This window comes from Halictus rubicundus, chromosome 18 (genome assembly GCF_050948215.1).
Source record: "Halictus rubicundus isolate RS-2024b chromosome 18, iyHalRubi1_principal, whole genome shotgun sequence".
Taxonomy (NCBI): domain Eukaryota; kingdom Metazoa; phylum Arthropoda; class Insecta; order Hymenoptera; family Halictidae; genus Halictus; species Halictus rubicundus.
The window spans coordinates 853,746-875,871 of record NC_135166.1 but is presented as its reverse complement, the minus strand read 5'-3'; the positions used below and the strand labels follow the sequence as shown (position 1 = coordinate 875,871).

General features: G+C 46.3%; 3 protein-coding genes across 4 annotated transcripts in view; 1 reads left to right on the top strand and 2 right to left on the bottom strand.

Annotated features, from left to right (window-relative positions):
* Positions 1 to 626: 626 nt before the first annotated feature.
* Positions 627 to 22,126, bottom strand: part of LOC143362796 (general odorant-binding protein 83a-like) — a 59,473-nt gene continuing 37,973 nt past the window's right edge. Inside the window, exons 2-8 of one of the 2 annotated variants that reach the window (XM_076803250.1) lie at positions 2,284 to 2,324; positions 1,846 to 1,990; positions 1,697 to 1,778; positions 1,407 to 1,495; positions 1,174 to 1,285; positions 1,016 to 1,086; positions 627 to 822 (exon numbers count right to left, since the gene is read on the bottom strand). In XM_076803250.1, the coding sequence (XP_076659365.1) occupies positions 805 to 822; positions 1,016 to 1,086; positions 1,174 to 1,285; positions 1,407 to 1,495; positions 1,697 to 1,778; positions 1,846 to 1,917 (444 nt within the window). In that variant the 5' untranslated portion in view covers positions 1,918 to 1,990; positions 2,284 to 2,324 and the 3' untranslated portion in view covers positions 627 to 804. Of the gene's footprint in view, positions 823 to 1,015; positions 1,087 to 1,173; positions 1,286 to 1,406; positions 1,496 to 1,696; positions 1,779 to 1,845; positions 1,991 to 2,283; positions 2,576 to 22,126 lie in introns of those variants that run through there. The other variant, XM_076803248.1, reaches the window with a different exon arrangement.
* On the bottom strand, positions 3,431 to 4,105 carry Obp5 (odorant binding protein 5). Its single transcript, XM_076803584.1, has 3 exons — positions 3,944 to 4,105; positions 3,668 to 3,746; positions 3,431 to 3,537 (listed from the first exon to the last, which is right to left on the bottom strand). Exons 1-3 carry the CDS (start codon positions 4,007 to 4,009, stop codon positions 3,431 to 3,433), a joined length of 252 nt encoding a protein of 83 aa, XP_076659699.1. The 5' UTR covers positions 4,010 to 4,105.
* The window catches only part of Spri (Src homology 2 domain-containing protein sprint), a 99,924-nt gene continuing 96,270 nt past the window's right edge, over positions 18,473 to 22,126 (top strand). The window contains exons 1-2 of the mRNA XM_076803224.1: positions 18,473 to 18,533; positions 18,610 to 18,877. Coding sequence (XP_076659339.1) covers positions 18,797 to 18,877 — 81 coding nt within the window. The 5' untranslated portion in view covers positions 18,473 to 18,533; positions 18,610 to 18,796. The remainder of the gene's footprint in view (positions 18,534 to 18,609; positions 18,878 to 22,126) is intronic.

The window sequence follows — 22,126 nt, the reverse complement described above, 5'->3', positions numbered from 1 at the left end:
CCGCGGCAGAAGGGGAAGTTAGAGTGGGGGAAAGTGACTCGGCGTAGTGGGGGTAAGCCGTAGCACAGAACCTTGCCCGGAGGGGCGTGGCCTCGTGCCCGTACGGGCAGACGCTGAGCAATTTGCTGCTGAATATATTCATTTAGTTACGGTAACGTGAACAGCTTCTAATTGTGGAGGTAACGAACCAGCTCAAATGAGTTTCAGTGTTATTGATGTTACGACGGGATTAAAATTCAGCTCGATCCCGCGGAAACCGCTTCCGGGAAGATCGTCGATCAAAATAGTTCATTGATTCAACCAGTTGTCTATAAATTTACCTCGTAGCGGCTGCTGACTCAGGATTTGAAAGATTCATGCTGAAAATGGATCGGGGCGTAGCCGTGGGAATCTCGAGCGTTGATTAGTGAATCGACCGAACATCTTGGAAGCCCATTAAACTCGTATCAAGGATCAAAGCTGAAATTTGCTTCGGCAAAGTTTCTGCTATTTTTATCGATTTATCTTCCGATCATTGTACAAGAATGGACTGAATTGTTCATTTCATTTATTATCTACGAGTTTAAGCTGTACACAGTATGCGTAACTAAAGACTAAAATCACTTCGAACTCGATGGTAGAACAACTACGGTCATTACTTTTTATTGGTTAAATATTGGAGGAAATAGGAAAACGGTATATGAAAATTTACAATTCCGTGCAAGTAAATCGAGGAGCTGCTTTCTGAATGGCGTCTATGATGATAATGCTCGATGACGATCCTGCTTTCCGGACAGTGTTGCCAACTTGTCGATCGTAAGTTCTTCAGGGAGCTATGTAGAGCTATGTGAAAAAAACTTTAATTAGATTACGAGAAATAAATTTGGTAGAATACCGAATTCAATCGTAGCATTGTCCCTTAGGGGTGGACTCGAATGGAAGAAATATCGTGTGAAAGTTAGTAAAAGTTAGATTTTTACGCGAAATAACGTTTTCCATTTTTGCTGTGTAATTTTTACAATTGCGAATAGCTTACTTCGGGATCGACGCTCCAAACACATTTGCCGAATTCCCACGCGAGCTCGCAACCCTTCAACGTCGTGGGCACTGTAACAAAATAATATAAGTCAAATTTAAAATTACTATGTAAAATTAGAGTGTAACCGGTGAGCAAAAAAAATGATTACTTCGTACCTTCGTTTCGACAAACCTCGACCACATGCTCGACACGCGGGACATACTTTTCTTCTAACATGAGGCGAGCGTTCTTAACGAACCATTCGTATTGCACCTCGTCGTTTCTCAACTGGAAGCAAACGGGTAGTTTATGTTAACAGACTGTTCTTAATTTTTAGAAAACATGTATTACAATTAGCTTCATTGGTGTAGCAGAATATTATCGCGAATATTATATTATATTTACTCACGGTCTTCGTCGTGGTAAGTATGCACCTCATGTAGCACATCAATCTCTCATCCTCCGGGAACTCGCCCTTATGTTGTCCGTCTAACAGTTCTGTGCGATAAAATCGTAGAAAATTATGTCAGCCTGGTTAAACAGAGCGAGAATGAGTGACACAAATTAACCCCTGCACAGCACCGAACAATCTATCCCGTATAGAATTCGGTCACACGTGGAGAATCATTTATCGTTCACATTTTTACTGTGATTTCACTGTGAAGGGGTTAATGACAAACGATTTTCGTTTTGCCGTACCCTTGGTTGCATTTGTCTTCTTCGCGCAAGGTTTTCTCAGGTTTTTAACCGTGTTTTTGGCTTCTTCTAAGGTGACTTTTTTCTACGAATGCCAAGCAAGTCACTTCATCGCATAATTCGCGAACAGATAATGGTCGATTTCAACTCACGCTCTCGGTCTCCCAGATGGTCACGATCATGAACAGTAAGCCTATCGCGAAAACGATGCTGAGGTTCTTCATGTTGAACTGTCCAAGCCCAACAGGCAGCTCTCTCCTCGATATAATTCTAGGCTAGTTCTGTGGCTAACACCCTCTGCGAACAGACACCTAATCTGCTTCCGACTGTGCCTTGACCCACCAGAAATATTAAACTGATCGAACGCTATTCCCGAAACAAAACCGTTAGAAAATTGTTATTTTTTTTTATTTCTCTTATATCGACTTGCAGAATCGCCCCCTTAAAGCATTTATAAGACGACCACAAGGTCTCCAACGATCACAACGACAAATTTCGATATCAAATTTCTACAATATCACGCGTTAACAATTAGTCGAGGATATGTTTTCTAAGAGGGAACTGTGTAATGAACGCGCCCTAATGCGTACCAGGCTTAGCACTATCCGAAGTTGTTCGGTCGTCGAAAACGAACCCGGGATGAGTAAACTACTAATCTTGAGCGCGAGGCAAGCACCTGTACCTTTTTATATTGAGCAGCACCGGGCCAACCGAGTAGGAGAACAAACAATTTTTGTGTCTTTAGAGAGACGCGGCTGACCCGTGATTAGTCCGTTGACCGTGTGATTAAAACGCGTCCGCAACCTCCACTTCCGAGGATGATCCCATAGGTTAATAGCTGCGCCGGAAAAGGAGGAGTTACGTTGGACAGCGCAATAAGTTGCGCCAGGACGCGCAGGGATTATGCAAGCGTTGTATCATCGCCGCTACCTCCAAATTGTTTTACACCAGGGTGCTCGTAGTCGCGATTGTAAATTCAATTTACCAAAAAAAAATAAAACTCGATACAATTGCGATTCCAAAACGTTATAATTCGTCGCAACATGGACGGTTGCGTTTTCAATAATATACAATCTATTCCATGCCATCGTGTTTATTCTCTGTCATCAAATGGAACGACTTTACAAGACAAACTAATTTTCGTCGGTCGCTTTCTAATGAAACTTTGATTTTTTAGGTTGAACTTGATCCCAGTATCTGCTCGGATATGCTTCGATCGCTTAGGGGAAAAAGAACACTTCCGGATCTGCTTCGTAGACGCATCTCGTGTATCGGTAAGCCAATTGGCATTCGTCGGGCGCGTCGAACTCTGCGCACAGAAAGTCGAAGGTTGAGTTTCGCATAAGACAACGTGCGAATCGGGGAAAGTGCAGTAAATTGGTTTCCATCGAATTTCTTTTAACCCTAAACATCAGGATCAGGGGAATTGAGGGGAAAAAGCTACCCTCTCTCTGCCGGATTAGTCATGAATGGAAACGCGTCACGCGATCGAACCGTGGCGGGGGGAATGGTAGAAGTGGAAGGCAGAGTAGGGGGTGGGAGGAAATGATAGTTTTACCTTGCGTTAAACATCCTTTTATTGCCTCCTTGATTCGGGGGATCGCGTCAGCCGCCATTGTCGCATCCACTTGTCGCATTATCATTTTGCCGTCGATGGCTCCATTCTTTAACTAAAATAGAAACGCAGAAGATTTAAAATTAATATGTTAAATTCGAATAGATTTATCGCAAGTATAATTATCGATTGTTCCTTACACTTCTCATTGTCTTCATGATGCAACTTGCGTAGCACGCCACATTAGGGTCGTCCGGAAATTCTCCTCTTCTTATTCCCAAGGCCAAATCTGAAAGTTTGTACAAAAATGGAGATTGGCTTTTCACATTAAAACATTTCTTTCTGACCCCCAAAACCCATTCCTTGAGAAATTAGCTATAATTAATTCTAATTTGAGCTTTAAATATGTTAGAGCTCACCTTCAGTCGTGTCAACTTTCTGCAGGCAGCCCCTCCGCATCGAAGCCGCCATTTTCTCCAATTGTTCCTGAGTGACGGCCTACAATCGACAAGTTTAACACATTATCAATACTCCCCAAAAATATGTGACCTATAACTCAAACGGTATTTCAAATTTCATAACGCCGATAGCAAATAATCGAATTATTTCTTTTATCATGTTAATGTTTCACTTTATCGTGTTAATGTTAAAGGAAACCGTCGAATTATTTTTCGAGAAATCGTCGCACAACTTACACTGTACACAGGTTTTAGCGCAGCACACACTAGCATAACCCCGAAGAGTAGGTGACTCGCGGGCATCTTTGCTCGATAATATTAGTAACAATTCGAAGGCAACGCTAAAGCAGTCTCCGTTTCAGCAGCTGGCCATCGCCTTATAAACCCTCCGCGGTCAACTGTCCACATTTTAGTGCCCCGCGAATGGTTACTTGTCCCTCGATGATTAAATGATTATAGGCTACCGATGACATTACGATGGTAATCGCTGTTTTCGGTCCGTTGACAAGTCCGTTGATTTTATGTAACGCACTAAGTCGCCTACTTCCGGAACGATTGCGTAACCCTATTGTAAGAACGATTCTCGATCGCAGTCCGTTCAGGCAACTTTATTATGCACAAAATTAATTTTCAGACGAGAAATTGTCCCGCGCGACGTGGCAGTCGGCGTGTTGGAGAGAAAGAAGTTTTTTATTTCTCTACTAAATTTAGTAAGCTGAAAATAACCGTCTACAGTCTCATATTTCACCCACAGATTTTTCCTATAAATGCGTCAAACGCGTCGTTTATTCGTTAAAAAATTTCAAAACTCTGCCAAGCCCAGCCGTCTGTAGGGACCAATACGCCTCGCGCGTCTTCCCGATCTAAGGGGGTGGGTGTCTTCGGGTCGGGTTTGTTCGGGTCGCGGTTTCCACGGTCTAACTACGCGGAGCAAGTTCGAGATGTTTGCTCCCTTTGTCCCCGGACCCTTCCGCGCCAGAAGACTCGCGTTAATGTCGAACCCTTGTATCTCGGGGACACCCTTAAAACAGGAGCATCTAGCCGGCAAGGAAACCGCCCCCGCAGTCGCCATTACTCCGAGGACCACTCACCGTCGGGCTCGATAATTACGTTTTTTTCTCCTCCGGTCCTACTTTCGCCTCGATTTCGTCTCGACGCGATTAATTTCCAGCTGATCGTCTCCTCCAGATCTCTAGGTTCCCTCCCCGGTCATTCCTTTCTCCTGTCCGGGAGAGAGGTTCGTGTCACCCCAAATTCCACCCTTTCCCTTTGCCCCTCGGCCTCGGACAGGGCCGAGCGAATTCTTCGCTTTCTTTAGAGACCCGTTGCCCTCTGGATGCATACCTTTGATTCGGCTTTCTGAATAAAGCCTAGGTCGTAGGTGTAGTGAAGCGTGGACTTGTTCCGTCGAATAAAGTTGAACTGTTTCACCGGATAGTTTCCTCTACAGGGTGATTCAATTTAGGTGGCACACTCGGTTGAATCACCCTGTACATAGAAAATAGAGAGTAATCGGTACAAGCTCACCGATCGTCACCGAGGACTCCGATAGCAGAGAAAGTCCAGGTTATAATTTTGCAAGCCGTAATTTAAAAAAAAAAAACGGGAACGCTGGACCCAAATGTGGGTGAAGGAAGCCCGGTATTGCGCGAGCAAATTCTTCGGGATCGGTTCGGTGTCGCGGCGTGTCGAAAGTTTTGTTATTGCCGGGTATTTTTAGTCGGCGACGATTATGTAAAACGTTGATCGAACGAAGCTCGATTATAAACGCGACAGCATATTGGTCCGGGAAAACGGGATTTTCGACGCACCGAGACGCGAAATCCTATTGGCTTGTTGATGGGAGTGTCGGGGACAAATTAGGAGAGACGAAAACGCTTCCCAAGAAGTAACGGGTCGGGTCTCGTTGGAATTCCTGCCGGAAGGGTTGAACAACAAAGGGAAGCGATCGCTCCGGATCCTCTTTCTCCGCGCGTTAACGAGCCGACAATCTCGGCTCGCGTGCTCGCCTCAACTAGCTTCATCCTGCGGCCGAGGGAACACGGAAGAAAATCGGTGCGCGCGAAAAAGGAAAAGAAGGAAAACGGGGGAAGAAACGGGTGCGACGACTGGTAACAACGTTCCGGCGGAATCGTGGAAATGGAAGGACCGCGATCGAGCTATGAGAATTCCGTGACCCCCCGACAGCCGCCCTAATTAAAAGCCTTTAATTAGCGGAGTAACAAGCGAGCTTGCGTTTCGCGGCATGCGCGTTGCGTAACGAACGTCTTGTCGATAAGCCACTCTTTCGCCGGGAATTACAATAATTCTAGCCCCTCCGCGCTGGGTACACGAAGTCGGATGGAAGATAGCACAGGACTGATCTCATCCGCCCGAGCCACTTACTTTTTAAGTATTATGAAAGGTGCCGGCGTATTTGCCTGGCGTGCGATCACCGTTATCAAGAATAACTGTTCCGACCAAACAGGTTGCTATTTGCAAATTAAAATGTCCGAGTACGATTTTTACATTTCGATTTCACTTTTCTCGTTCTCTTCAATCCGCGCGCGACAGACAAGCTCGTTTGTCTCTTCCGGCGAATCACATCTGCCGAGAATGCATTTCGCATTTTTCGCACGATATTGCAACCCGAACAGGCCCGTAAACCGCGGCTCGTAAAAACGCGACGTAAACGAACAGGACGACTTTAACGGGTTCTCGAGACGAGCGAAACGTTCCCTAATAAATTAATCGCGTGCCACGTCGCGATTAAAGGCCGCCCCTTTGTAATGCTAATTACCATTCAATTAAACCCGGAGAGGTCTCGAGACCTCGGCCGAATTAGCTTTCCGCCGGCGTCGATTCGAGAAACTTACTTTCCTCCGGGAAATTTCGAGTAAATTGCGGCGCGAGCTTTTTACCTCGTTCCCCGCTTTCGATGAGAAAAAATACCCACGAGGACCCCCTCCCCCGCCTCTGCTCCTAATCAAAGTGCCCTCTCGAAACTTGCTCTCCGGCGTCTTTTGTCGGCGCCTCTCTGCAATCACGGCCTTTGACATCCATGTTTTCCGCAGTAACAGGGAACAGAGATAGATCCTCTTCTAGCCCCGAGCCTCGAAACTTCGACAGAATTGATCACTCCGTGATCATCCTTTGAAACCTCTCGGTTTTTCATCAACATTAACTCGGCTGCAAAGAAGACCAAGTTCGCCCCCGTTAACCCCTTGCAATACCGTTTATTTTGCGGTTGTAGCGATTGGAGGTTCTTCATCGTTCGGAATTTCATCGAAAGAAGCTACTTCTCTGATCGATCGAATCTTTCGAATATCGGGAACATTGAGAATTCTTCGGATCTGAATGGAATCGTCCCGATACACCCGTTCCTCCGTGAAATCCACCAGGGGACACTGCCGGTGCTAAACCAATTTACGTAACGCGTCCAACGAAAGTACTTTTTCTCCTCGCAACAGAGTCCTCTGGATCCCCCCTCCCTCTCCCGTTGAACCGAACAGTTTCAAGCGGCGCGGCGGCTGTAGATCGAGTTGCGTAACGAGATCCCGATTTGTTGAACCTCCCGACTCGGAAGACGAAAAAGGGCTCCCGAGATACCGTTCCGTGCTCTTCCGGCACGATATGACTCACTAACTCGTTTCCACCGGTACGTAATCGCGGGCCGAAACGTTCAACTACCGATTCCCGTTCGCGACGATAGTCTCCGCGAAGGGAACGACAAAAGTCGTGGTTACCGGTTCACGCGGATCTCGTTGGCAGCCCCTCCTCCGCTTCCGAACCCCGAAGAAGACACCAATCTGCGTTAGGAACTCATTCGCGCATTTCATTAGTCTAATTGCTGTTTTACTCCGCCGGTTCATAGGATCGTTAGCGACGACGCTTCCTTTCGGCCCCGAAGTACCTCGCCGCCGCCGTTTATTTATACCGGAGCGAGTCTCTCAACTGTACCACCTAAATTACTAAATCATAAACTGCTTGTTCCGCTTTAATTGCCGGGGTATTCTTCAGCGAATTACGGCGGGACCTCCGTGCGCGATAAAAGTCTGCGCAGGCACTTGTCTGCTCGGAGTTTTGCGGCATTATTTACGTTAGACAGCCGTTCGCACGTTGAATAGAAGTTTCGTGATCAGATTTCTCTGTACATGTCGCCGAGGCCCGGACGATAAACGTCGCGGAAACCTCGTCTTCGAATCAAAGTCCGCGAAGCTGATAGTTCCCTGTGGGTAGCCAATCGCCTAATTAGCATAGCGAACACCGTGCCACCAAAAATGGGTGACGTCTAGTTGTTCGGAGCCGGTCGGGTGACACATTGCCCGGAGTCCGATGACGCAAGAAGAACGTCACGATTAAGGAAAGCCCGGGATTCCCGTGGAATTGAAGTTGAAGTCGCCTGAGAGAAACCTAGAAGCGGTAATTGGCCAATCCGGTTAAATTAATTAATTAAACCGGCGCGATGGGCGACTCGGATTACGGATTAATTTTAATCTCGTCCTCGTCGATCCTTCTTCTTCGAGCGTGAATTTCCGCGAAGCCGAGTTTTCCACGGACAGGTGCAGGAAACGGTCGGGAGAAAAAAAAAAGAAGAAGAGGATTTCGAGTCGTATCGCTGCCGCGCTCTGTTTTTACGTCTCACGCAGCTTCGAGTCCGTGACTGTGGTTGCGCGCTCGCGTACACCCACCCGCATAATCGTATCCGTTTCCTGAGTCTCGAGCCCGGCCACGTCCATTTGACGATAAACAAACTGAAATCGTAGCGCTACTTAAAATAATCATCGTTCCAGCTTTACCCGCGAGCACTACGCTTTTCCCGGGGATTTTTCATCGGGACCGACGAACTCGCGCGCGCGTACGCGTACGCTTGAATGAACTTTTCCCCGAACGTACGCGGCGCCTACTCTTCTTTTTATCTACTAATCTGAAGAGGGCTTGCTGCGCGCGCGTAATTCGATTAATTCCATTTCAGTTCAGATAACCACTGCTGTCGGTGCAGGTTCGAATAAACAACTTCTCGAAATTAATTCGCGACTCGTACAAAACGGAACGTTCGTAATTATACTGCAAACGACTGCGGATTTTACGAGTTTATCATAAAAATCCGTAGATGAATCGCAAAACGGTGAAAATATCAGAGGATCGTAAAAGTGCTGTTTTTCATATTTTCCATTCAATTTCGAATCTATGATCAAGATAGAAAATACATTTTTAATTTCTAATGAACTGCAATTTGTTTTGCCTATACTGTTACAGCTGCTAGATATTTATCTATAAAATTGTACGTTTACGCGAACTTCCGCAATATCTTGAATATTCAGTTCCGCAAAATGCGTGTATTAAGTGTTCCGTGGACCGTAAATAAACGGAACACGAGCTCCGTTGTCAACGGCAAAACTATTGTTACCAAAATGAAGTGGTTAAACTGATACCCCATTATCACTCAGTTACCGGCGGTGCAAGGAAAATTCGTATTTTCAATTTACTTAGGCGAGTCGATGCTCGGGGAGGCACTCTGATCGTATTAGCGAGCATCACGGAATCCTTGCATATTACGACCAATCAATGACGCTTAACTCAAATAAAGGGGATTGAACCGGGGAGAACAAAGGTGGATCGTAATGAAGCCTGACACCGGGGCAATTAGCGCAGCCGAATCGTTTTTTGATTTAATTGCCGCCGAATGTCGGCCCGTAACGACGTTATACCTAGCTTTTATCATTTCTGAACCGAATCCAAGGGGTGACTTTGATATATGAGTAGTCCCTAAAATTTGCATGGAAACCTAACTAAAATTTACTTTAAAATGGACCAACGATTCGTAAACCATTGTATAAGGTCTCGGCTTACTTTAAGTTGCAATTTCAACAACCGATTGCGCAATAATGACGAGTTCCTCGCGAATGCGTAATAATTATTCGGAGTAATGATTTCCCGCCACGGTGCTTGTACTGTACGATCGAGGTTATGATAATTTCTCGTTAGGGCCGTCCAGGCGGAAGATCAAGAAACATTTTTTCAAGAGAATTCCTCGCATACTTCGGTTTCCATAGGATAACACGATATTAGTACTCGTGTCCCAATGATACTGCAATTTTCTTAATTACGAATGTTCTCGCGAGCGGAGGAACAAAAGACGGATAACGGAAGCGGCGAATCTAATTACTTACATCGTTGCACTTAATTGGCAATAACGTTCGAAGTTGTTGATCTGCTCTATAGCCCGTAAGGCTGTGTTCCCACAATCTATTTTTTCGTTAATAATCGTGATTTAACTTGCAAATAGAATCTTTGCGTTGCTAATGCAGTATTAACGTTTGCTCGTTTTTCGCACCGGTTTAATACGTTCTTCATCAATGGTACAAGCCATTTCATTTAAATCTCGTTCGATCCGACCACAGTTTATTTTCCGACGAGAAATTTCGAAATTTAATTGTTGTTCGTTTCTCTAGATCCTTGTGGGCTACAAGTTGCAGCATAAGACCCGACCCGAACGCAAACGCCTCCGCCGCGGTCTTTCGTTTATTAATAAACAGCTGGAGGTTCGTTCGTCCGCTCGTTCCTCCCTTCCTATTTTCTTTTAATGAAGACGTACTCACGGCAACGTACGAAACGTACACTCGGTATATTTTCGTTGCATGATTCAGCGGTCGGCGAAACTCGCGTCTCCGCGTCTTCTTTCTCCCCGCCCCCTGTATTTTTAATGCTCACGTGGCCGTTATCTGCATCGAATCTCGTTACGAATGCAGCGCCGGGAATTACTCTGTCGAAATTTCGGCAACAATCGCGCGTAATCCTGTCACCGCCGTTGGATGTTAATCTTTTCAGCGGAGGGCAAACCACTCGCCGCTAATTTCGGATGTAGCTTTTTATTTATAGCCGACGCTCGAATGGGACTGCGAACATTTGTAAACGAAAGTTGCTCGTCGAACTTTTACCTTCCAAAACGTTTCGTTTTGACACCTGGCCAACTGGCAATTTTCTAATAGAGTTCCTAATAGACTCTAATAGAGTTCCTAAATACAGTAAAGTACTGATCTAAGCGGAGCTACACGATCTTAGTCAGCTCGCCTATCCCCTCCACTGTGGGCACACCCCGCGAGGAGATAAAATCGGAGATAAATTATCATCCACGATCTATAAATTCGCAATGCGTACAAATATTTATCCCGTAGCGAGATTATGCTGTTACTCATCGAATCGTTATCTTCCATTCAACGGATCCACGCTGCCTAAGTGTTCGCTGCCATTGTGTCGTCCAGAGTGCGCGCGGGCACGCACAGGCGTAGGTCCCATTTGCGAGAGTTAACAGCCTCGAAACAACAAATTATTACTGTTTACGGTCGAGCAGGCCGTACGCGCGCTGGCTCCGTGAAAGTCGACAGGCTTTAAGGGCACGGTTGTCAGTGGTGGTGGCGGTGCTGGTGGTAATGGTCGGTGGTGGTGGTGACGAAGAGGAGGCTGATGGCGATGATGACGTTAACGCTGCAACCAGTGGTGCTGGAGTCTTTCTCTGGTCGTCGTCCTCTTCCGCGGCGGCGTCTTTCTAAATTTGTCGGGATCGACGTACGCCGGTTCCTGCCTGTTCCGATTACCCATCAGCCTCGGCGCGGGGCTCGTCGTTTTCTCGTTTGTTCAGTGACCTGTGGACTTGCCTCGATTTGTTTACCGTCCGTTCTTTAAACTATGATTAGTGTATCTAGATCAAGGACGCGCGCGTGTTCTAACCTGTGAGCCACAACTTGCGCTTCGAAGTCGAATTCAGAATAGTTATCAAAATCACAAGGACGCTCGAATTAGAAGTTTTTAAATTCGTTCGCTCAAGCACTTGTTGTACGGAGACTCCGGACTGGACTGGAAGACTTCATATATTTCAAAGCTGTTGGGAAAAATATATATATTTAACTCCTGTGTTTTGCAGTCGAAAATTTTCCAGGTATCCCGGGGGAGTTCCGAGAACTCGTTTTTGTCGATATATAACGTAAACAGGAAGAGCGATTTCCCCGTGGTCATACTTGAAACCGATCCCCCCGGTCCCAGTGTACAAAGGGAATTACCTGCTCGGGCAATTATCCCGAGGTGACACAATGAAGAAACCGTGTCTCGAGGCGAGCAAGAATGTCGATCGCAAACAGGCCTCCTTGTTTACGTTGTCGACGGAGGTGCAGAGAGGCACCTGAACGTTTTCGAGGGCAAGGACTGCGGTTCAGTGTCTCGGTGTCCGTGGTCGGGCGAAGTCGTTGGTCGTCGTGCGCCGGTGTGTGTTCCTTGAGTCGTATGCACGCGCGCGCAACAGAGATCTTCGCATAAAGGAACGACACGTGCAAAAGAAACGTTTTCCACCCTCGTTCCCCGAGGGTTCTTTGTGCCGCTTCGCGGCGACACGTGGCCCGCTGCGAGGATTAAGCGACCGCTACTTTGGAATTTTTATTATTCATTGGCCGGCCTCGTCAACTAAGCCTTCCGGAGCGAGGAGTGTTTCCGCTCGACACGTGTCTGGTATGTACCCGTTGCATCAGTAATTGCTGTGAAACTTTTCTTCGAATTTTCATGAACTTTTTCGTCTTCAGCCCTGTAAGTAGTAGGGGCCGGCGGGCGAGGCTTTTCGAAAGTTTAATTAATTTCGATTTTATAAAGATAGCTATTTGTACCACGAATTTTACCGTCTACAGCCCCGTATAATTCGAAGGTATCGCAAGAGTCTTGGTTTTGCGCTTGCCGTGACGGCCAAGGGGACGATTCTATTCGGCGCGCAGGAACTGCGCTCGGTGCGTTTACGGAATGACGCCTGCTTCCCTGAAAAACGGAACGGGCCTTGACGAGGTCCACTTGAAAATTCTCGCTCGAATTTGTTGGACGAGGCGCACGCGATCTGTATCGCGTTATTTATCGCTGCTCGGATACAGTTAGAGCCGTGCTTCCCGTTTCGCGTTCCCACCCGACCAATTACGTTGATTGCTCCCACTGCACGAAATAATAAATCGCCACTCGTCTTCGAGCGCGCGCACCGTGTACCTATTCGTTTTTTATAACTACATAATATGCAGGTAGTCCTCGCATAATGCCTCGCCCAAACAATGCGGTTTCGATATAACATTTCTTTGAAAATTTGGATACATAGGGTAAATGACACTATTATTAAGTGTTTGTCAGGAAGAATAGAAGGGGAGTAAAGTGGTACCGGAAGTCGAAGCTCATCCTTGTCGCTATCAATTTACTTAACAGTCCGTTAATTCGGGGGACACGTGTTAACCGGGCGATTTTTCTTTTCGTTTCCGCGTGTATCTTTACGAGCTGCTATAAATTCTCGGATCTCTTTTTTTCAGATCACCCTGTATAAGCGCGAACCGGCAGGGATCGCGTCCTGTTTAAAGTGTGCGTCGGGCGCTTGTTGCTCGCTAACTTATCGCTCCACGCACCAACACTCTCTCTGCCTACTTAGACTTCATCTGTCTCTCTGGCTTCCCGGCATGCTCCCTCTTCCCCCTTGACGCGATAAAGAAACCGTATTGCCTCAATTTAGACGCTGCACCGTTACGTTTCGTTTCATTAATGGTAATTTACATCGACGCTTCGGCCGCGCGAGCGCCGAACAGAGTGATCTCGCGCTCGCCACGACGATGGCCACTGTGCGCTCGCCGCGCATCACATTCTTTACACGTATTTCTGCGTCGCTCGCCGATAATTGTCATTTTTACATTGCGCACCACTCGGTGGAACGGTTTCTTCATCCTTGCTTTTAGAATGTAAATTTCATTCGAGTATCATTTATTTTTATCCGTAATCAAAGTCCTCGTCAATTGAAACTCTGTAAAATGCTTTTTCACTTTCTTTCAGATTATCCTCCAAATGTGTAATATCTTTAAGTAAATTTCTTTCAGAAGATTTTTCGAACGTAGGAGGGACGCGTCTCAAAATTCGACTGGCACGAGGGGCATACGGGTATGCGGGCCAGACCGTTGATCCAATTTAAGCTAATTTTCTACAGCGATCAAAAATCGTGTCGCACACAAAGTTTCTCTCAACGAAATAGTTCGGTACAAGGTGCATCGCAGTTGTTAGACACCGTGGAGAATCGATTGGTAGACTTGTATGTGGGTCATCAAGTTTTGGGAAAGTGGGAGTAAAGTTAAGCTTCGTAATGAAGCGCGGCATAGAATTCTCGCGGATTCGATTTGAATTTTTACTTCCAGGGAGAATCTCCTCCCCTTCGGTGAAATATCCGTAGCTCCGATCGAGTATAGAAATCCGTTAAACGTACGTTTGCGAGCACAATGACCCGCGTCTGGGCTTCTTTAGGAAGTACGCCCCCTCGGTTCTCCTGGATCGCTTCGGATTCGCATTCAGTCATCGCCGAGCCGCAGCCCTCCGCGGCGCGCTTCTAACGAGGCAAAAATGTCGAGATTACGTCTACGAACGGGAGGGGTTGATCGACAGTTCTATCGTCTGCAGCTTTGTTCGAGGAATAAAACCGAACGCGGCGAGCACAAGGGGCGGGGCGGGGCGCGCGCTGGCTTTTTCGGTGAAACCTCCCCCGAGAGGCTTATTACTTCTGACGTTTCCACGTTTTGCCCGTGACACCTGCTCCTCCGGCTTTATTAAACCCTCGGTAGACGTCGCCTTGCATCCGCTTTCCGTAAAAAAGACTGTAGACCACCCGATCGAGTAGCTTTCCTCTTACAGAAACGTGAGAACTCAAGTGTTAAAAATTCTGCCGATGGTTTTTACAATTCTGTCCAAAAACAGCGGAGATAACGATGTGCTAGGGCTGTACGTGTATCATCCACAATAATTTAATACTCTGGAACGCTCCCTCGAACCCGTGTTCTTCGAGAAGGGTGAGTTTTCCAAGTTTGCTCCGCCGCATAGTGATCCCTTTTCGTTTTCTCAGTCGGCAGAGCGGCACGATAAATCGGAGCGGTACACGTCACCGTTCCATTTTCTTGTCAAGCGTTTACGATCGTGACGCGACTTTGCCCCCAATAACGAAAAATATGAACGGCCCCCCTCCTGTCTCGCTACGAAAACTTCCGCGTCGAATCTCATTCTTAATGGCAGGCGGACGCTAAAAGGGCCGAAATTGAATCCTAGGCTCTACTTGTTTGTCGCGCAGAGGGTCGACCGTGTGACGCGGCGAAGTTCCAAACTTATTAAAATGGTTCAATTTTGCACCCTCCGACGCGCCACGCGGGCAAATTCACAAATTTTCCTCTCGCCTCATTTCCATGGGGACACCCCGGCCGGGGGAGAGGGGACGGCGAGGTGATTTTCATTTTTGTTTAGCCCGGCGACAACTTTCGGCTTCTATGTTAATTAAGCGTGTCACTTTGGAAATTCTCTGTCTCCGAAGATAATGTATCCCGGTGACTCAGGTGCGCGGTGGAATATTTTAAGGGCGGGCTGAAGTGCTCTTATCGAGCAGAGCACCTACAGTTTTTTACGCCGATAGATATTGCAATTTATACGAGCGCGCCTTTTAACAATTTTAATTCAAAATATATTGTCTCCGTGAACTCGAGACGCAAACGTCAGGCGACTCACCCAGTATATAATTTGACATGAACTCGGAGCTCGTTAGCACAGCCGACAACCTGGAGGATCAAGTCACCCGTCGTGAATTTAATATCTCTTTAATTATATTTGCCCGCGCCGATCCCTCGCGTTTAACGCATGTGCACCGCCATAATTTGCCGCATTGTTCGCAAGATTTTCACGCAAGAATTTGCTCGTTCTTGCTGCGTCGAGCCTTGCGGGGTCGGGCCGGTTCCCCTCGTGTTCGATCCGCCGTGGAACGATGAATTGAATTTAGAAGCCGAAAAGCTCAGTCAAGGAGCATCGAGTGGCCATGGATAAAGGTAAACTACGTTAAACCTGAATTTACTGAAATTCGGTCTACGCGGGGGTGGCTTTCTAACGCGGGAAATTTAATTTCGCGGCAGCTCCGAGGGCACTTTATTAAAACAAAAATAACGTAACAACAAACATCCGCCCCCCATCGTAATACTACGGAACGTGTTTCCTAGCAACTGTGTGGGGATCTTCGATCGGTCTCGTACACTCATACGCTCTCTTCAGTCGTACGAAGTAATATAAATTAGTCAATATTGGTGCTCCGCGGGAATTTACAGCGAAAGTTTTCAGTGCTCTTTGGAAATTCGGGAGGAACAAACGAAATTCCGCGAGTTTAATCAAGCCATCGACATTCATGGCTCGTCTTGACCCCCATGGGGGCCGCGATCGGTCCTGTTATGTCACCGTTGGAATATAAACCGACATTCCGGCCGTAAAAGTCGTGCGTGATATTCGCGACCGTCCGCCTGGTTTATTTATTTAATTACGCGACTGCCGTAGCGACACTCGACTTTTTATTGCGGTCTCGCAGCGCTAGCATGTGCTTTCTTGTGCTCCCGGAGGAACCAAAATGGCGGCTCTAACGGCGGACGGGAATTGTTTGTTTTCGCTAAAAAGTTTGAGCGTCGCGGTGAGAACCGTTGGGAGCGAGCCCTGGTGTATTGTCCTTCGTGTTGACCTTTTGCGGAAAATTTCGTCCACGAACTCTGGTGGTTGGAATATTTTATAACGTTACGCGGTATAATTAAATTACTTTCGTCCATTTTAATTTGTTTTGGAATTTCTTCTCTCCGCGTAGGAGAGTAATTTTGTGGATGGCACCGTGTTTATAATCACGTTTTGCCCCCTTGTGTTTCGATGTTTCTCCGGCTAGTAAACAATAACTTTGGCGCGGTTCGGTGGACGCGTTCCCATGAAACGGTTTAGCGTTGCTCTTCATTGGTAGCCGCAGTCATTGCCCCGATTGGTCTCGATTAAAATCGACTTGCGAAATCGTCCGAACGATCCTCGCTGATGACATCAGACAGCTGTAAGAAGGCGCACGGCCGAGTATTGTATGGTCGTTGTAACGTCAACGTGGTTTGCACAATTGCCGAATGAATAATTCACTCGAATTCGCGAACGGGAAAAGGAAACGATAATGGAGGCATCATTTATCGAGTCGTTCAACGAGGAACAGGACATTTAATAACAATCAAGACCGTGGTACGCCTTCATTGCGAGAACAAGTAGGAGTTTATGTAAATTTTCTACAAAAATTTAGTGCATTAACTATAAATAGTAATCAGCCTGTTTAGTATTTTTTTGTTAATCTTATTCTAAGAAATGAGAGCCTTCAATATGGCGTACATTTTAACCGATCAATCATTACCGATCATTATCAATGCTATGAAAGAAACTGGTTGAGCAAGACCGGAAGACTACAGTACGGAAATTGCAGCGTGAATGTGTGCAATTCATTGGTATCGTTTATGAACATTTAAGAAAGATAGGCAAGATAAAAAATTGATAAGTGGATCACGCATGAGTTGTCCTATAATCAGCGAGTCTTTCGTGCCTCTATACGTTCTTTTCACGTCCACGGAATACCGAAACCTGTTTTACTATTTTTTGAATCGCATTATCGCAAATTTTCTACTTCAACATTTTCCGAATAAACTAAAGTTAATGCCGATAGTGATATATCGCTCTGACCGATGAATTCGGTTATAAAAGTCGGACTCCTGTATCGATTTTCGAAATCGCCTGCTCGAAGGCTCGTTAAGATAAAGGGGATTTATTAGGTTTTAGTTTGACACTTTCTATCTGCCAGCAGATAACACGGAAATTATAGCAGATAACGCGAAACTCTGGTTCGCTGGTTTCTTGCGGCTGTGCTCGCGGAAATGGACGATTAGCAACTGAAATTTCAGCCTGTAGATCTGTAATGCAGAATATATTTTTGTCGAATGAAGAAATCGAATTATTTGTATTCCGAATGTGGAAAATACTCAGCGTGAACGTGCCAACGGTCGAGATGACTCGATTGTTTGGGGTCACCCGGAGTCGCTGCAGAAAATAAAGAAACCAGTCGAGCGGAACGTTCGACAGCGGAAAATGACGATGTATGCGGCAGGCAGGCAGGCAGGCAGCGTTCCCACTCAATTTCTTCGGACGTCAGGAGAAATTATAGTTTTACGGCGCGGCGGCGGCAGAGGGCGTTGCTAAATAACGTTTTGCCCGCGCAATGTCTCGCCCGGTGTCTTTCCAACCATATTCACCGGTTTAATCCATGCTCGTAAATCCGAAGATCCTGAAACAAGGTTCGAGGGCCGTGCAGTTTAACGGCGACGCAGTAAGCCGACGCTTTAGCGGAGCTTACGATTTAAATCCCTCGGGGGCGGCTGCACGTGAAACCGATGAAATATCGCCGCAAATTACTGCCAAAATTCGACGGGAGAAAATTTGCCTGTGGAGACCCCATGATGAAAAGGGTCCCGCAGACTCCCGGCCGAGGCATTGATTGTGCCGTTGAACAAGTTTGCAACACGGAGAACGAGCCGAGCGAAGGGTCGAATAATGAACTTTCCAGTCTGCAATAATATTTATGTATTTACATGTTCGCGAACCTCGGCAACTTTTTATACAGCACAATCGATCCCCTCCACGGAAACGTTAGCTGTTGTCACAATCGTTTGTCAAATCTTCGACCGTGCAGTCGGCAATGTTACACTTGTAAAAATAGAATATTTTATTTGAAATTGATTTTAAAATTTAAATATTTTATTTTTCATTTGATTTCACTTCATTCGGTGCACTGGAACTCTCCAGCGACCAACAAACCCGGAAATCCACCATCTTAGGTGACTTCCTGTGTGTTATAAGTAGATTGCGAATCTCTATGCAAATTCTATAGTTCATGGTTGATTTTCTGAACACCAGGATGTGGAACAAGTTGAATTTGACCGTTAGAAAATACCTTATGGTGAATATTGGGCAGAGATGCAATTAATGTGTTAGTATTTTAATTTGTCGCCGAGAAGCAATTATTTTAATAGATTTAATTAACGTTTTCGTGTCTTCTGTTTCAGATATACGGTTCTTGTGCTGCGTGACGATCGCCGCGAGTGAGGTCCCCTTTATTTCGTGTTCAGTGATAGAAGTGTGTCCCGGTGGTTATTAGATCGGCGTTAATTAAGGTTCCTCGGGTTACTTTAATCAATTATCGCTTTCGTGCATCGCTCGGTGTTTGAGCTTGATGACTAATATGACAAAAAGATGACGTCGTTAATACAGAGGGACTTCGGGTCTCCGCGCAAGAGGGAATCGACGAGCAGCAATGCTTCCAGCTATCTAATGGTGAGCGACGACTATTAAAAATGTATAAGAACTTTTGTGTCATAATTTTTGTCTTTTATTCTAGTTTTCGAAGCAGCTTTCGCACGAAACTTTAGGAATTTTTCGAGAAAAGCGTGATTACAACTATCGATATCTCGCAACGCGAGTTGCATTATTCAAACGCCTATAACCACGCCAGTTTTACGTATTCAAACAAATTCTTGTGCGCACGTATTCCACAACGCTTATGCTCACGGGAACTGTGAAAACCAGAATATCCGTTTAGCAAAATTTAAAAGAGAACAATTAAAATTATTATTGCATAACCATTCGCGTGATAATATCTGTGAGTCACTTTTCAATTATTTGTGAACGCGATGCAGATCTTTTGCATTAGGTAAACGTAATTAGGCATATATTGTTACGTAGCCGCCGAGCAGATTACGCGTGATTAGAGGTAAGCAGCGAGTAGACGAAATAAGTATACCCTGCGACAGAATATGTCCATCAACATACATACTCCCAATAATTACAGTTTACTTCCCACTTGCACATGCAATTCCAACAGTGGCACCAGCAATATCTGGTACAGCTACCTTCTAACTCGTCTAATTCAGATCAATTAAACGTTTCTCGTAACTGTTATTCCTGAATTGTCTTCTCGCTGCTGACGCAACGAAGTTTCGCACTTCGAAAATATTCCTACGACCGTGAATCCACAAACATATGGAAATTCGCTGAATACATTAAAAGTATTTTAAATTATTTGCTGTATTTGTCTAAAGTTAACCGCGAGCCACTTCTAGTGTAATACACGTCCCAGAAACGATCTGCTCGGCCGATTTCAAAATAGAAATTTGCCATAAAATGACACGCGGTGAACGAAAGAAAACATGAATCAGAACGGAGCCGCGTCCCTAACCGGTTGTCCCGATAAGAAATGAATTTGCGGGGACTTGGAATATCGCGCCGATTTAAATTCCGCGCTCGTAGACGCGTAGACGAATATGAATCGTCGTCGGGACAAAACTGGGCGGGAGGAGGGAACGGGAAGAACACGGGAGCCGCGCGCGGATAATCAAAGCGAGGACGATAATAACGCGAGGGGTGAAGAAGAAAAAAATATGACAGCCGAAAATTTTCCCTCCACCGCCGTCAACGATGACGGATCCCGTCATTCGCTTCTCACGGTCCCGCGTGTCACATTTCTGTACGTTGTTCTCGCGACGCCGACGTCGTCGTCTTTGATTACACCTCGGTTCGTTCTCGTTCGCCCAGATTGTTGCTCGTAAATGGCCGGTTTGTTGTCCCACTGATGTCTGCGGACATCTTCTCGTGCCGAGAACAAGGGTTGCGTCGGATCCTCGTATCAGAAGTTATTTGAAAGGAGATAAGCTGGCCTGTGAAAGAGAGTTCAACCCGAGGATTACCGTTCCTCGCAACGACGAGAAATAGTGATTGTGCTTACGGGCTAATTACGAAATTGATGGCTAGCGGCGAAGAAATCGTTTCCACCATTAAATACTCGTAAATGAAACGACCGATTCGAAACTTTTCATTTCTGTTAACATAGTCTCCATCGAGGGTACACTTCAGCTTGGCAACCCAGGAATTTTTCACTTTTTTTAATGTAATTCTGTACATCTTGACGAGAAACTGCCAAAAATGGAAGTTTTAAGGCGAGGAATTCACTGGTTCAATAGTCATGCGCGTTTAAAGTTGAGCGATTACGTTTTTTTCAGTAAATGAAATGTGGAGAATCAAAGAGAATATATATCGTCGGGATTTCGAGCGGCTTGCGAATGAGTGGAGAAAAAAAAATGGAGATTGAACGCCACCGAAACAAAAGCGTCCGGGTGTAGAGTCGGTCGCAGTCGCACTTTGGACGATCCATCATATTTTGAAAATTGCGCGGCGGGTCCGGAAATGAAAAGGAAACACCGCGAGCATTAATTCTCGAACGGCACGAGATATCGCTACAGTACACGAGGAAATTTGCATTAAACCGGGATCCCGCCGACTCGGCGTTTCTCCTGTCGACCCTGCAGCCACGACGATACTTCACTTTTTGCCCCTTTGCATACCTTTCGGGCACCCCGAGCGTTCCACGATATTTCCCCCGTCGTTTATAAAATTCCGGCCGCGATGCCGGGTCGGTCGTTCAATGACAAAAAGAAAAGAGCCGCGAAAAACGCGCGGCTCTCGCCCTCCTCCCTCCTCCTCCTCCTCCTGCTCGAGCGAGCGAAGACCAGAGACTCGCGTTCTCGTTAATGGGAATCGTTTGCCTTCGCCGTAAAGAAAATTTGCTCGGATTCGAGGGGACGCGCGTGGGTCACTTCTGCCTCGCCCACGCTCGTTTTTTCGACTTCCGAGTGTTCTCGGAAATTGCTCGTCCGATCTGCCGAGACGCGTTCTACGCTCACAGTCAGAAATGTTTCACGTCGTTGGAGATCGGTTCAAAATTGGTCCGAATCCTATAAACGCTACACATGTACAGTCACTCGCAGTGAAAATCATTATGCATCGCTTCTTTGATGTACAGTGATTTCTCTATACATGTCGCGAAGACCTGCATGACAAACGTCGCGGAATTATCCCCACTACCGCGGGTTAAGCACAAAGGATCGAAGGGTGTATCGACAGTTGTTCGACACGAAACTTTCTAGACGCCGGAACAGTGTCTGCAAGGACGCGGCTGAATCGATCAGCGTTGGGCGTCTAGGAAGCATTGTTTCGAGATCCCTATTGTTCGAACTTTTAATCATGCTTGTTTAACACGCTTCCTTTCCCTCGTTGACGCTAATAGACACAGACGCGAATGTCTTCGGTAGGGGAGACTGATCGATAGATGGAAACGACGGTAAATATTGAATTATTCTTGCAAAGTTCAAGGATCTTGCGAACGTTCGTAATTTGAGCGGCGGCAGTAAAATAAATATCTCCGGACGGGAATAGCGATCCGTAAAACGGTAGCATCGTATTTATTTTTACCCGATCGTTGAACGGGTCAACGAACCCGGTGAATTCCTTCAGGATCGATTCGCGAGTGGCTACACTCGAGCGAGTCGCATCTCGCGATCGCTGCTTTCGTTGCACGTTCGATCGGCAACCGAAGGGTGAAAAAAAAAAGGGAAAAAAGTCGTCGGCGGCGTTAAAGTTTCAGACGAGCGGAGCGAAGCTCTATCCTCATCGGGCCGGTCCATCCACGTGGAAAAAAGTCGGACGCTGCGCTGGGACGGGGGAACGAGGGACGCGCGAGAACCGTGCCGA